The sequence below is a fragment of the Leptinotarsa decemlineata genome, unplaced genomic scaffold (genome assembly GCF_025532065.1).
Source record: "Leptinotarsa decemlineata unplaced genomic scaffold, Ldec_3_MD MMD2_tig00026336_RagTag_RagTag, whole genome shotgun sequence".
Lineage (NCBI taxonomy): Eukaryota > Metazoa > Arthropoda > Insecta > Coleoptera > Chrysomelidae > Leptinotarsa > Leptinotarsa decemlineata.
The window spans coordinates 9,279,751-9,296,641 of record NW_027412692.1 but is presented as its reverse complement, the minus strand read 5'-3'; the positions used below and the strand labels follow the sequence as shown (position 1 = coordinate 9,296,641).

At 36.0% G+C, this 16,891-nt stretch overlaps 1 protein-coding gene across 3 annotated transcripts in view; it reads right to left on the bottom strand.

Annotated features, from left to right (window-relative positions):
* Nucleotides 1-16,891, bottom strand: part of rg (A kinase anchor protein rugose) — a 941,222-nt gene that overhangs the window by 323,912 nt on the left and 600,419 nt on the right. For all 3 annotated transcript variants that reach the window (XM_074183269.1, XM_074183270.1, XM_074183271.1), the window contains exons 7-11: nt 16,418-16,544; nt 16,242-16,361; nt 9,325-9,471; nt 9,060-9,197; nt 2,834-2,974 (exon numbers count right to left, since the gene is read on the bottom strand). In XM_074183269.1, coding sequence (XP_074039370.1) covers nt 2,834-2,974; nt 9,060-9,197; nt 9,325-9,471; nt 16,242-16,361; nt 16,418-16,544 — 673 coding nt within the window. The remainder of the gene's footprint in view (nt 1-2,833; nt 2,975-9,059; nt 9,198-9,324; nt 9,472-16,241; nt 16,362-16,417; nt 16,545-16,891) is intronic.

Genomic DNA, 16,891 nt, shown 5'->3' with positions numbered 1-16,891 from the left:
CTAAATAAACACAAAAATTATCATACTATACCTTAAAAGTTGATCATATAATATTTGGTGCGCCAGAATGGATCAGATTTAATTCATTTCAATACAAATTATACATACACGTGAAAAAATGTTTGTTAGTTATTAGAGTGAGCTGAATCTTGACAACAAAATCGTGCAATTTCTAAAAAAATATGTTTTCACAAAGGAAGGTAAACTGTGGTTCTAGCTCATCAGCTGGATCATCAACTTAATGAATTTTCACCCCTCTTTAATCTCTTAAACGGACCACAGCCCTCTCCGGTAAGCCACGATGAGACAATTGGAAAAATCTAAGAAATATATGATTTCGAGTGATACGTATTTTCCAGGTGATCTGAATATTTTCGACGGAAAGAGAACAAGAAATGATATACTGTGTGTGTCAGGTGGTCCCGTCAAAGTACCACAAATCTAAAAAAAATTCTGTAATTCTAGTAAGCGCTTGCTGAAACTACAGATATTTATACTTTCTTATTAGTCAGTGGGCTATGCTTGAAAACTGGCAGTCAACAATCTAAAGCAAATGAACTTCAAACGTTCAAGCCAGTCTCTATATACCTACACAGTAGGTTTAATGGACTGACGCCTATCAGAAAACAACTACTCCCCTGGCTAATACCACGAAGGGCGTTGGATTATATCCGACAGGCGTCAGTGCAGGAATCTTCACAGAAAATTCCCTGCATATGCAATTAGCAATACAACTGAAAGAGTCGACCTTCAATTATGGAACGGGCACACTTGCAGACCGGTTTCGGGCTTATTAGCCACTCATCAGTGCAAGATAGTGACCATCATCAACTTAAAGTCAATGATATTCCACAATTGAAAATCGGAATTCTTTCAGAGTATTTCATTCCTCTTCCAAAGTTGGAGCGAATATCACAAAATGTCACTCCATCTAGTGGACGAGGTACTAACCAACTGCATATCCGTAATTTGCCCGATTCCTCTGAATAAGGAAGAAAAACTTTCTTATTAGTCAGTGGGCTATGCTTGAAGACTGGCAGTCAACAATCTAAAGCAAATGAACTTCAAACGTTCAAGCCAGTCTCTATATACTTACACAGTAGGTTTAATGGACTGACGCCTATCAGAAAACAACTGTCGGATATAATCCAACGCCCTTCGTGGTATTAGCCAGGGGAGTAGTTGTTTTCTGATAGGCGTCAGTCCATTTAACCTACTGTGTAGGTATATAGAGACTGGCTTGAACGTTTGAAGTTCATTTGCTTTAGATATTTATACCTTATTAGAAACCTATATCGTCACTGATCTGATTTAAGTTTATTCCAGGCGTCTAAAGTGTAAGACACGTTTGAATACCTAGCAAGGTTTCGCGTTACCTTTATAAACAAACACGTTGCAAACATTATTGGTCTGCTTTTAATCTTTGTCAATTATTTTGAGGTGGGTTTCATGTTCGTTTAGTACTATAAATTATAATTTTAGGCCCCATTTGGGTTTAAAATTTAGGGGTGGTATGATACAGGTTAGCAAACGATGTGGTCCCTATAGGAACCACTAGGCTTTTGAACGTTATTTATATAATCTATAGCCTGAGACACCAGTTAATCTAATAATAACACTGATGATCTCCGTGGGTCCTGGTCAGTGGCAAAAATAAGTAGAGTGGGGGGAACTGAAACCCCAAAAGCCTTTGCAAAACATGCCACCGTGGACCAGCCTACCCAAACCAAGGTGTAAGGAATCGTGCTGACAGCTGAATGGCCGCAGGGTGATATGCGGTCACGAACGATCCCCTTGGGGAACTGGAAGAAACCTCATTGTAATCAGCCTACCTCTGGTAATGCGGGGCTCTGCCAGAAGTGTCCAACTCTTCCTTGCTACTCGTGGGAACACACATGAATGAAACAACACAAAAACAGAAACAACAAAAACCAATCCCGAGGCTGGACAGAAGTGCTCACCTCAATCTAAGGCGGTGGCTGGGGATAAACAGAAATGTTCACCCCAATTTATCGCTTGGAATGAGGCTGGACAGATCACCTCCAACACCAAGGGCACTTTCTGCGGCACTTTCTGACTTGAATAAAGGCACGGAACCGGCTGCCCTTGCAGGAAAGCTTCCTCACTTGTTCACCTCCACGGAGGAAACCCCAAGAAGGTTGAAGAAGCCGCGTAACAACAGTAATATCGTTGCACCTTTCAAAACCTTCGTGGAGGCCACCGTGAGATACCTCAAGGTTGCCAAAGAGAGTGTGTGTTCGACGAGTCTTGGCCTACACCTGCCAATATCAAGGAGATGTCTCCTAATGACCTGTTCACCTTCTAGGAGAGGACAAGATGGACGATGACCTAGGAGGACAACTCCTCGGGAGGATGTACAATGGGTCACATGTGGTCACATGGAATAGATGAACACTTCAATCGAGCAGACCACTATTTTAATCTTCATGCATGTTCACTGTGGTTCTGCCATTGAATCTGGTTAGGTTTGACGATAGTCGTGTCACTAAATATTCTGGCAATATCTTGAATTCATTGGAGCCCTTGGAGCCACCCTAGATTTTATTCTATATAAGAGAGGATCAAGATCTTCAGATGATGTGGTGTTGCAGGTTTTTCCGGGTTTTTCCTGCAGCTGAAAAAGCAAATGTGCCACTGGAATCAGTCAAGTCGCCCCGGAGCGACAATTAATTTTTGTTGTTTACTAATTTCAACAATTTCTACAATTGAAAATGTCCATTGAATCTAATCTAATCCGTTCTGTTCAATATTTGAAGTAACATAACAGATAACAAGACACTGTGTTCGCTTAAAAAAACGTTCAATAACTTACTTGCAACATGAGAGCATGGGGCGTGTGGACAAAGAAAGACATATTTCCTCTCGGCGCCGATTGCAGACATAGTTGAGTGTCTGTTGCTACTGGATTATACATGAACACGATGGCACTAGACAGCTTGCCGTCATATAAGACCTGTATTACAGAGTATTAGATTAGTTTCGAGTTTCGAGAGGAGATAAAACTTCAAAGGGAATTGTAAAAGTAGCATATATGTTTAGGTGAATGCGAAACGACGGAAAAGAGCGATTATATATAATAGAAAAACAAATGGTCAATTTTTCATAGTTGGCGTTTACCTAAAAATAGCTCGAAGCTATTCACTTGTATTACAAATGGAAATCTTTGGCAAACATTTCTCTATACCACTTCCAACCCCTCGGGAGAGAGGTGATATCTAAGTCATAATTTTCAAACGGGGTTACTTTTCACAATTTGATGCAGCAGAAATCGATAAAAAGCATAAAGTCAACAATATTCGTTTTCATCAAATTAGAAATTCTTGTTTGCTTTGTTTTTGTAAAGAATGATCATTATTCCCAAGCTCAACTTTACGGTTTTCATCTCAACAAAGAAGTTGTGAGAAACAATAATGTACAAAATTTTTCAACAGTAAGTGTTCAAAATGGTATTCTTCTGCTCCAATGGAGTAATGAAGGTTTCGTTCAAAACGGTTTCCGACGTACTAAACCATTTCAGATGCACTCAGCAATGAATTACTGACTGCTGCTAATTCATCGACATAAGTAATCCTGAGATGATGGTTCACTTTTGTGAATCGTAGTCTTCAAGCGACCTGTCAAGAACTATAACGGAAACAAATCAAATGGCATTGCAAATCAAATGACATTGCAAACCACTTCACTCGCTCTTTTCGATCGATCCAACTACCAGAAAAAGTTTCCTGATACAGCAAAGGTGTAGTGAGGGGGATCCCCATTATCGTTGTAACGGTCCCTCGGAAGAGCTTTCCAGTTTAAACTGAGACGGTTATATTTTTAGGAGTGACTTATTTTTTGGGAAAATAAGTTTTTGGCTTTTGTTTCAAAAGAAAGCGGGTGGTACTTGAATGAAATATATCAGAAAAATTGATTATTTTTTCTTTTGGCACTCACGTAACAAACACTCGTTGGAGTGATGAATTTGGCAATAACTCAGAATACGTTTGAATTGTAGTGAATTTTTTAAATAAATGAACCAACATGCATATCAAAATCAACAGTATCATTTTCACAAAGCTTTTTCTAATGCGTATAATACAAAACTAATATATCAAATACCACAATTCAAACTCCACTGATTAACTGAACAATGGCAATAAAGGCGATAACAACTATGCATTCGAAATACAAGAAGTATTACTATTAGTGAAAACAATTGTTCTTAACTGTAATTCAACTTCATGAATGGTGGGTTCTAAAAAATGTTTAGAAATTACACTGGTCTAGTGAAGTATATTTGTTTTAAATTTCCATAAACTAAAAGCTAAACTTAAATCAGTGGAGAATCTACTGAAATGTGATAAAGTAATTCAAAAAGTTCATTCCGAAAAGTTACTGCGTAATATTAACCACTAGAGAGATCAATTAGTCAATAATATAATTTGTCGTATTCGTAAACTTGCCTATAAATTTGATAATCGATGAAAAAACAGGAACTCATATATTTAGGTTTCCTTGTAGACTATTGAATATGACATTCTTTTGACGTTTGTTATACGTATTTCCATTTGAGAAGGTTTCAGAAGTAATTTCTTTGTATTTCGGAAAAGGATTACTTCCAAACCATTAAAGCAAACCAAGTATATAATTTTCATTTTTGCCATTGAATAATCGATTCGAAAGTAATGAATAAGAAAAATTACTGACTAATTGGACTTTCTGTAGTTTATATTAGGCAGTAACTTTTCGGATTCAACTTTTCAGTTTGCCTTTTATTACGCTTCAGCAGATTCTTTGTCGATTCAGTTCTGTTCATTTATTAGATTGTGGAGAGTTGAAAACCCAGATAAGCAGCGAAAAACGACTCCTCTACGTTATTGTGTTTCAAAGAATATGAAATTTATATATTATACTACTCCGTATGTATACAAAAAATGTGTTTGTACACATGTTTTGAACAAAAAAAACTCTGTGGTGTATTCAAAAAGCGGAAGTCAGTTTCCTATTGGTTTTTTTTGAAAATTCATATAAAAAAGCAGTTTTCTTATGGAACCAAACCAGTTGAAAATTTCGTTACTTGAACCATAAACATTTTTGTACCACTTGACGGGCATCTAAAAAATGCTGAGATCATATCTTTCTCTAATAAAACAATGCTTCACTTCCATCGATTTCATTCTCATACTCACATGCTCCTACAATGGCAAAAAATACAACTGGTTAATCTAACAAACAACAAAATAAATTGCTGCGTTGAGTTCATGAACTTTTCTTGGCGAGTACGCAGAGTAGGTATTATGGAAGCGAAGAAGGTCCATATATTTTTATTACTCGATTCTCGAAAATTACGAATTTGAAACTCAAAATTTCGATTTCAATTTCGTGATTACGACTTTAATCTTGAAATTACCACTTTAATCACGGAATCACAACTGTAATCTCGAAATTACGACTCTTATTTTGAAATAACCACTTTGAACTCGAAATAACGAGATTAAAGTAGACTCTAATTTAAAAAAAATGACTTTAAACTCAAAATTACGACTTGAATCTTGAAATTTCGTCTTTAATTACGAAATTACGACTCTAATTTGTAAATCACGACTTTGAACATGAAATTCTGAGATTAAAGTCTACTCTAACTTCGAAAGTATGACTTTAAACTCGAAATTACGACTTTAATCTAGAAATCACGACTTTAATCTTGAAATTACGACTTTAATCTCGGAATCACGACTTTAATCTCGAAATTATGACTTTAGTCTCGAAATTACGAGTTTAAACTCAAAAATGCGACTTTAACTTCGAAACTACGACTTTCAAAATCATTAAAGTCGACTCTACTTTCAAAAGAACGACTTTAAATTCGAAATTTCGAGATTAAAGTCGAAATTTTTAGTTTAAATTGGTGCTTTCGAAATTGGAGTCGTAATTTCGAGATTAATGTCGAATTTTTGAGTTTGAAGTCATTATTTCGAGATTAAAGGCGTAATTTCGAGATAAAAGCCGAATTTTGAGTTCATAGTCGTAATTTCAAAATTGAGTCGACTTCAATCTCGTGATTTCAAGTTCAAACTCATGATTTCGAAATAAGAGTAGTAATTTTGAGACTGAAGTCGTTCAAAGTTCAAAGTCGTAATTTCGAGATTAAATTCGTTGTTTCGAGATTGAAGTCGCAATTTTGAGATTATGATCGAAATTTTGAGTTTAAATTCGTGATTTCGATATTGGAGTTGTAATTTCGCTATTAAAGTCGTACTTTTGAGTTTAAAGTCGTAATTTTGAGTTTAATGTCGTGATTTCGAAATTAGAGTCGTAATTTCGAGATTAAAGTCGTAATTTCAAGATAAAAGTCGAAACTTCGAGTTTGAAGTTCTAATTTTGAGATTAAATTCGAAATTTCGAGTTTAAATTCATGATTTCGAAATTGAAGTCGATATTCCGAGATTAATGTCAAAATTTAGAGTAAAAAGTCGAAATTTCAACCCCAGGTTGAAAAAAATTAAACATATGATTTCAAGATCATAGATTTGAGGAATATGTGGCCATTATGCGGCAAATTTTCACAGATTTATTTCAGTTACTATTTTTTTTCTTGGTGTCATCGGCGTCTACTACACTGGTATTAGCCTCGTGTCCTGGGTAGGCAATGTTAATAACTCCCCGAGCCACCTACAAAGCATCATGGCTATTCGCAGTGCGTCAGCAGAACGTTGCAGAATCATTCCAACTTGAACTAGATGAATTCTCTCAGTAACTATTAGGTTGTTTCAAAAGTTTTGTCCGTTTTTATGAGTCTACTTTAAACTGCGAAATCTCAGTGAATACTATTTCAATTTATTCGAAATAAGCGTCATTTGAATCAGTGCACTTTTGCCAAAGTAACACAAGTCGAACAATTCCGTCAGCAAGAAAATTGTGAGCTCGGGAATCGATGAAGTCGACGAAAGCCGTTTTGTCTGGTTTGGGGAAGGTTCTACCAGTGTTCAAGTTATCGAAGTGCTTGAAAAGATGACAGTCGGTTGGCGAGAGGTCTGGGCAGTATGGTGGGTGAGACAGATCTTCAACACCCAATTCTTTCAATTTTCGGACAGTGATTTGTGAAACGTAAAGCAGGTGTTGTCGTGGAGCAGGATCGAAGCACCATTTGTGATGTTCCTCAAATCATTTTCCTGCATTACTGTAGATGTAGATCAACCGCTTCAGGGCTGTTCGAAGCTTGAATCTCTGGAACGGAATTTCGCAAAGCAACGTCATTGTAAAACGTCTGGTTTGTTTTTCGGTTTGCTGCGACAGCGGTTTCTCTTAATTTTAATAACGAAAAATTGGCCAAGAATCGTTCAACGACACAGTAATATGAATATTTATTGAGATACGGACTTTCAAAAATAATTTAAACGCTCCAACAGCTAATTTATATCAGGTTCTTTCACCAGAAGGTTACTGAATAAATTTGATAATATTGCATAAAACCAGTGACGGCTCGTGCATTGGAAAACAGGGAGGCTTAAGTCATATAAACTACATACACACAGAAAAGCCCGCCGAAGGCGCGAAAATTTTTATGTTGTTGCACGCTTTGCCTAATACTAAAGTTAGGGCATGGGCATGACAATGCGTAAAAAATGCATGAGGAGCTATGGACTTTATTTTACTTTGTAAACCATTTAAATGGCCGGCCATGACCGCAGCCCCATCATAGGTTTGCGCAATTCACTTTTGCCTAAAATTATAGGTGTCACACGTACGAATTGAAAAATTAAACAAATCGTCAGCTATGCGCCCAGATAAAACATCATGAAAACCCATAAAACGTTCTACCACATTACCATCTTTGACATATCTAAAATCGATTGAAAGTTGTGATGTACAGGTAATATCGGTAGTTTCATCAATTTCCCGTGCAAAAAAAGAAACACTTTCAATCTCCTTGCTTGTATTTTCCTCAATAATATATGCCACACTGTCTATAATAAGCTCATTTTGGATGGTTTTTGAGGTGCCTGAAAAAACGCTACCGTTTAAAAAAGTGTCAAATTATGAATCATATTTGCCCCATAACACGAGGTTAATGTTTTAAATCGGATTATCCTATTTTAGACCACGTTTGGTATTCAGTTTGTACGGAAAATAAAACACAGGGCCAACAAAAAAGTGTTTCTTGTTTAATGGAGCCGGTTAACCAATCGCTTTTATCGTACCAACTAATATTAAATCCTCGATTTTGTCGATTATCTGACGATTTAAATGAAATCAAATTTGGTTGAGGCCTTCCCAGACTTTTAATAATGTAAAATTCATTATCATAAGATGAAGACTTAAAATTATTTGTCAGCAACCAATCGACTATATCGTCAGATTTTTTAATTTCGTCCAACTTATCCATAATAAATGAAAAAAAAAACTTACCGAGAAGTGAAAACCTGAAAACACTTTGAAAATATTACCAAACAGCACTGCTATACTATAATACTGCCTGTTTTATACAAAAATAACAAATATTATCAAGAAACACTAAAACAATTTACCGGAATAATTTTTAGTTCCGGTCCGTCACGGTATACCGTCCGAATAATTAAATAAAAAACAAACGCAGTCGTACACTAACGGAGACCAACTGGAGGCTAGCCTCCTCTGACGCTATAATTTCTGCAAGTGAAATTACAAATCGGGACGTAGCTGCTTGGATCGGTCTGTGGAGCCTGTGTTTTTTAAAGCGGTCGGAGGCTTGGCTCCCTTGCAACATATGACATTTATTATTTCGGGTTGATAGTTTATTCGTTATTCGTTCATGGGCGGTGCGTTTGAGTTTTGTTGATGCAGGATACAGTGTGGTACGTACTACGTAGTGAGTGATAGTGTTTTTTTCGGGCATATTATGTATTTATATTGAAAATTTATGGTAAAGTAATGATACCCAAGCATAATTATTTGTCAATATCTTTTAATTTATTGCGATGAATAGCCTCAAATTTTATGGGGAGGCTAAGCCTCCCTTGCCTCCTCTGACGAGCCGCCGCTGCATAAAACCGTGCAAAAAGAAAAACAAAAATGCTTACGGAACGTGCATCTGGTGCTGTTGTCAAAGGTAGAGGCATGGGCATGCTAGATGCGGGTACCTGTTCATTATTATCACTCACCCTTTTGTGATTGTCTGGCAGATTTATGTTGCATTCGTTATCAAACCTAAATTGACTCTGGAATAAATGACATATGAAACTGGTTAGTATCATTCCGTAGTCGTTAATAATTTGATGAAAATGCAATGGAAATCAACGAACGTGTTAAACAGACGGAAGTACATATACATTCAATTCCACTCACTTTGTATCCGGGACCTAGCCTATGCATCGCGCATATTTGATGTGTGGTCAGGGCTTCGCTGAAAAGATAAATTGCTGACATTTGTCCGCAAAATACCCGTTCTTCATCCAGTTCTGGCGTTGCTCCAATATAACATTTATCGAACACCTAAAGTGAAAATGTTAACGAAATAATGTACGAAACATTTGAAATTCGTAAATATTCATTTTGTATCTATCGAAGTAGATGAAAATAGGGTAATTGAAATCGAAGGAGATGGAAAAATCAGTTTATCAATATTTCAAAGTCATATACCGGGTGTAAACCGATTCAGGTTCGCCCCTATACATTTTTCTCTCCCCTGGTATCAGCGGGGAATTTTGGTAGTTCAAATGGTATCACAATCTGGATTGGGGGGTTGTTTGTTTTTGTTCATCTTTCACTGCCTGAACAACTGTGCTTGCTGTTTTTGGCGAGTGTATTGGCTTGGGATGTGGGGGTTGAGCAAACCGGCTAACAGATGACTGCTTCCACGTAGCCCCGCTGGATACGGGAATGACAGAATCACTTGTGGTTCTGTTACTTCCTAACTGAATGGCACCCCAACGATGGCTTGATCCTAAGGTGTGTGTATCTATGTCGAGAGGATGAATGACACTGAGCCTATCAGGTGTATCTACGGAACCTTCGAGATACCGGGAGTCCTCTCGTCGTAGCATCGCCTTGTCACGGTAATGCGGGGCTCTGCCGTGATTGACCTTCTTTCTCTAGCTACTCGTGGGACTTTTATGGACAGAGTAAACTTAAAAATTCTCCCTGACGCTGAGTCTAAAGAGGAGGTGGATGTCGAGCTTATGACTCCAACTGACCTCCCTGTAAATTTAGTGCAGGAGCGAGAGCTTCTCAACTCTCTAACTCCTGATCCAATAACTGAGCTTGAAAAAAAAGGTTTGGTGGTGCAGCCAGGAAACGACTGAGTCGTCTCCTAAGAGCGGGTACCTTATGAAACCGACTTGCACCAAATTCTTGAGCGGCCTACGCAGGTGGAGAAACAAATCCCCATTAGCTGGTTAGCAAACCTTTGCGCTCAAGTGATGATTCACTAAAACCAAAGGCGACAAAGCCCTGCACGGTTGAATCTGAGGCATCGTCAGGTGTAGCTGACTTACAAAAACCCTCATATGGGAAGGTTGTCGTGGGTATCAAAATGGGAATCTTGCACCTTTACTATCCGACTGCCTCATTAACAATAAAATAGCAGAGCATATACTTTGTGCTTGTCGCGCTGGGGACCGAATCAGGTTTTTAGCGTTAGGCAGAGCCGTACTCTTACCATCTGACCTGAGAGACCACTCTCCTTACAAACTAATCGGCTTCGTTAAAAAGCTGGGTTAATTTGGTCGAGTGTGAATAGGCGTGAGCCACAATAAACCCTTGTGGGTTGCGGTGGAGGTCGAATAGACCCACTCACTTTGGACCTAACCCAACCTAACAAACTGGACTGACTGGATCAAAAATATTACTGAAGCATTTCAAGTTTCACAGGAAATTATCCCAACTTTGGAATTTGAAATGGAACACCCTAAACTTCCATACATATTATACATACATAAGGAATGTCCTATTTTGGTAAAAATATCCTTCAAAAAAAATTTACGTCTAGTAGGCTGCGAACGCTGAAAAACTATAGCTCTGCTCCTATAATCGAATGTACAAATCAAATGAGTACTTCTTTGTTTTTCGCAATATTCACATTTATTTTGCAATATGTATGTTTGTGTGAGGGAGAAGGCGATGACGTCAGTTTGGAGTAGAGAAAAATCTAAGATTGTGGCATGTCAAAAGGGCACTATTAATAATAATAATAATAATAAATATACTTTATTGTCTGAAGTCATACTAACTCATTGACAAAGCTTGGCTATAAATAAAACATATGTCATAACTACTAAACACATAAAATAAATAAACAAATAAATAGATATATCTAATGGTACGTCACCTAGTGGGACAGTCTGGAGAATAAAAAAACAAATAGTATATACGGTAATAACATACTAGAAATATAATACATGGTTATGCACAGTAATAAAATTACTGGAAGAATTCCTGCAGCGTGTAGTAGGCTCTCTCAGAAAGAAATGTTTTTACAGTTTTTCTGAACTGACTTTCACTTAAGTTTGCCGTCCTAATATCAACTGGTAAGTGATTAAACATCTTGCCAGCAATATAGAAGATAGAGTTCCTGGTGAGATTTTTGGAGGGTAATGGGAGTTTCAGTATGTGCCTATTGTTGCGGGTAGCATAATGATTAGGAGTTGAGACAAATTTTGATCTATGTTTATTTACCAGGCAGATCGACTCCAAAATCAATAATGCTATGACCGTGAGTATTTTGTTACTTGTGAAAGTTTCCCTGCATGACTCACGGGTTTGATTTTATATATAAACCTTATGGCCCTTTTTTGTAAAATGAGCAATTCATTGAGAAGTGTTGAGTTACACATTCCCCAAAAAGGTATTCCATAACGAAGGTGAGAATCTATAAGAGCGTAATATGCCATTTTGGCAGTAGCTGGTCCCAGTTCATTAGAAATAACTCTCACTGCATAGCAACCAGAAGAGATCTTGCTTTTAAGTTGTTTCACATGTTCATCAAATTTAAGATTTTTGTCTATGAGCACACCTAGGAATTTAGTACAATCTTTATTTCCTATTACATATTTGCCAAACGCAGGTTCATTAATCGAGCATCTGAAGGATAATAGGTGAGTCTTATCTGTGTTGAGGGATAATTTGTTCGCATCGCACCACTCTTTTACAATGTTCAAGTCTGAAGATATTATATCATGTAATTCCCTGGTCTCCTTGCCTTTCCATAGTATAGTGGTATCACCTGCAAATATAGTGAATTTACCAGATATCTTGACTTTAGTGAGGTCGTTGATATATAATAGGAAAAGAATGGGGCCGAGCACAGATCCTTGGGGGACTCCGGACGTTATTTCCCGCCTATTCGATAGTTCTGTTGTTTTAACAATCTGATAACGTCCTGAGAGATATGAATCGAACCATGTGAGAGACACACCTCGGCATCCATACAGTTGAAGTTTTCTTAGCAGTATCTGGTGATCAACACAGTCAAATGCCTTTGTTAGATCACAAAACACTGCTGCTGTTGTCTCTCCAGCATTTATCTCAGAATAGACTTCATAGAGGAGTGAGAAGATTGCATCATTCGTATTTTTTTTATTCTGAAAACCGAACTGATTTTCACTAATTATTTTATGTAAGTTCAAAAATTGTAACAGACGCTTCTTGACTATTTTTTCGATAATTTTGGCAATGGTTGGAATAAGAGAAACAGGCCGAAGATTTGAGGGATTATCCAGATCTCCACCTTTATGCAGGGGGATAACAATAGAGGTTTTCAAAAAGGAGGGAAATTCGCCTCTACGGAGGGAGATATTTATTAGTGAAACTAGTATATTGAGGGCACATAAGGGAAGGTTTTGTATTATATTGATTGAAATTTCATCATAGCCTGCTGTTTTCTTGTTTTTGATATATTTTAAGATTTCTATCAGTTCGTGAATGTTTGTGTCATACAAGATAAGGCTTTCACTAATTGTGTATTGTTCCAAGTTTTTTAAGGGATCATGTGTGGGTGTTATTTTGTTACTTAAGTTTTGTGCAATGGAACAGTAGAAATCATTTATTGTATTGGGATTTAGCCCTATATCCTTGACTTTTTTCTTTGCTTTTCCCCTAATATCATTAATAATTGACCAGGATTTTTTCACCTTACTAACAGAGCCGCTAAGTCTATTATGGTAGTATCCTTCTTTCGCAGTTTTAATCAAAGATCTATAAATTCTTCGATAGTGATTGAAGTAATTATGAATTGACTGTTCATTTGTGAACTTCCGTATGTAATGTAGTGAGCGGAGGTTTCTCGACGCTACTTTTAGCCCTTTCGTCAGCCAGAGTTTTTTGTTTCTTTGTTTTATTTTAATTTTTTGCTTGGGGAAAGATTTGCTTGGGGAAAGATATTGATACTCGCATCGTTACGTGCAGCAACGGATGGATAGGGAAGGGATGATGAATTTGTTGACAAAGAAAAATCAAAGATGGTGAAATGCCAAAAGGGTACTAATCCTTCGAACAGGTTTTGGACGGGTCTCGAACAGGTCCAGAACAAGTCTAGAACAAATTTTGGAACAGGTCAATAAAAACTCTGAACATTGATCTGGTTGAGATCAATACCTCTTCCACCTGGTCAATACAGGGACCTCAACGCAGAAACTACAATTCTGCGGCCAAAACAACCCTGAGAATGATTAAAGTAATATACAGGGTTATTCAAATTTGTTTCTGTACATTGGCATCTCGTAAACGATAAGAGATAGAGTGTCGGTTGAATTGTGGCAAAGTTGCGTATTTTAGAGACCTATTCAATGATGTAACAAAATCGAATATAGCTCTATTGGTTCTGGAGATATACAGAAAAAACCAAGAAATCCCAAATTATTTTTTGGCCTATATCTTCTTTATTCGCAGAGATATTGAAAATCTGTCTAAATTTTGCTATTGGCACTCGATGTGGGCTACCAGAATATGTCCATGAATATTTTATACAGGGTGTCATCTGACTTGGGCCACCCCCATCTTTGAATTTTTAAATATGGACCTGTATTTTTTGTTGTAGTTTTTGGATTGTACACGTTTACTCCATACTGAGAAATAAAATTTAATTTTATATTTCCGAATGTTTAGGTAATATTTGATTATAATTGTGTGAATTATTCCCTTTTAAATTACGGCCCTGGAAATTGATTGACAGATTTAATTAAAAACACAATGGCAACTTTCACGTCTTCCTATGTAACGTAGAGTTTTTCGAGAGTGTTTTTTTTTTCATTTTTAGGTTCCAACTCATTTTTTTCCATTGCTAAGAGCGTTTTCTACAATGAACTTCGAATAAGAAAAACTTTTATGATTATGTGAAACATATCTACATTAAAAATAGATTATATCTGTTTCAACAAGCAGAAAAAGAAATGATAGCAATAATACATCCAAAACGACATAAGGTAATTTATATACACAAAAAAATTGATGGCGTAATAAATGTTCGAATTGGAGTTCTTTCCTTTCGAGACATTTTTGAAATCGGTTTTTCATATTATTTATTGCCCTTGATACACCTATTTGCTGCATTTCATCAGTTTGGACTTCCATTGTCTGATATAATATAAATTGATTCAAAAACCCTGATAAAACAATTAACAAATTAATAAGATTAACCGAAATTAACAATTTTATCAAACAAAGAACTGAAATTACAAAAAAATTGAAATATTAATAAAAGCTGAAAAATAAAAATTAAAAAATATTATTAACAAAAAATGAGAAATAAAAATTAAAAGATTTCAAACCAAGTTATATCACGACGTTTCGATTGGTAGTATCCACAATCGTCTTCGGGAGATAACAGACATAACTTGGTTTGAAATCTTTTAATTTTTATTTTTCATTTTTTGTTAATAATATTTTTTAATTTTCATTTTTCAGCTTTTATCAATATTTCAATTTTTTTATTTGTTTTGTAGTGATGCTTGTATATTATTTCTCTGTAATATCAGTTTTTTGTTTATTAAAATTGTTAATTTCGGTTAATCTTATTGATTTTTTAAATTGTGTTTTCAGGGTTTTCTAATCAATGTATGTTATATTGGACAATGGAAGTCCGAACTGATGAAATACACCACGAAACCACCTTCAAAAATACATTTGCTGCATTGTTGCGAAATCGTTGAAAATCCTCAATATCGAGTCTTCCACATTTTCTATCTCTCTGCCAGCGTAAATGCTATTTTTCAATGTCCCCCATAGAAAATAGTCAAAATAGTAAGATCTGGTGATCTTGCAGGTGATCTTGCAATAAATGCGAACATTTATTGCACCATAAATTTTTTTGTGTATATAAATTACTTCATTTCAATTTTCTTTACAATTAAAGTGTTCATTTCGGATGTCATATCTTTTTCTGCTCATCATATAATATATTTTTGTTGTAGATATGTTTCAGATAATCATAAAAGGTTTTGTTACTCGAAGCTCACTGTAAAAAACGCTCTTAGCAATGGAAAAAATATGAATAGGTACCTTCAAATGAAAAAAAAAACTCTCGAAAACCTCTACGGTACATAGGAAGTCATGAAAGTTGCCATTGTGTTTTTATTCAAATCAGTCAACCAGTTTCCAGGGCCGTAATTCAAAAGGGAATAATTCATCCAATTATAATCGAATATTACTGAAACATCTCAGATTATAAAATAAAATTTAATTTCTCATTATGAAGTGAATATCTACGATCCAAAAACTACAACAATAAATACAGGTCTGTATTTAAAAATTCAAAGATGGGGTGCCCAAGTCAGATGACACCCTATATTAAAGATACATGGACATATTCTGATACCCCACATTAAGTGCCAATAGCAAAATGTGTACAGATTTTCAATCTCTGCGAATAAAGAAGATATAGGCCAAAAAATAATTTGGGATTTCTTGGTTTTTTCTGTATATCTCCAGAACCAAAAGAGCTATATTTGATTTTTTTATGTCATTGAATAGGTCTCTAGAATAAGCAAATTTGCCACAATTTAACCGACACTCTTTTTCTTATTGTTTACGAGATCCACATGTACAGAAACGAATTTGAATAGCCCTGTATATAGTTGAAAATTCATTCAATAATTTATGTCAGCTTGAATAACACTCGATGAATCAAAGTTGCGCATATCTGAAAAAACACATTTATGCGCCATTAGTAAGTAAAACGAGTTATATAATCCCCCATAAACAGTTAAACACCCACTCGCGTGAACAATAAATTAAATAAATTACCTCGGCATCAAGTAAGCCATACTCACGTCATTCGTTGAAACGAACCAAGCCATTTCCGTGCTCGACGCTAATTGACCATTAACCAAACATTTGATTTCGCTTTTCGTCCACCTGTTGTAAATATAAACGACAGCCAGCATGTACCACTAAAAACAAAAGTGACGTTATCAACTCCAGATTGAAGTGATTCTTCTCGTTTTACCTTTCTCGGTTGGAATTCGTACTTGACGCAGTGTTGGAAGCCCTTGCCCTTTATTTTCATTGATGTCAGTACTAAACAATTTCCGACAAAATGTGCAGTGTACCCTACGCCTTTGCTGGTTTTGAAACTGTAGGATGAAAGAACCGAGTCATTTCGATATACATATTTGATTTAGATGAAACGGGTTAAAGCCAAATTTGGAATTTATATAACAAAATTGATGAAAAAAAGCAGAGTTATTCATTTCGAAAATACATGCAAAGTAGGTACTTTGGTTTCTTTTCAAAACACCAGATCAGATTTTTTCAAAGCAGTTTGTTAGTATTGATAAAATGTTGAAGATTTCGGGTATAAAAATAATGGTTTCAAATTCAGATAAGAATCAATCTATCAAATAGTATGTTTCATGTCCTCGAAAAGGTACACAGCTAGTATATTTTTTTCGAAAAACAACGGAAATTGGATCTGAAACCT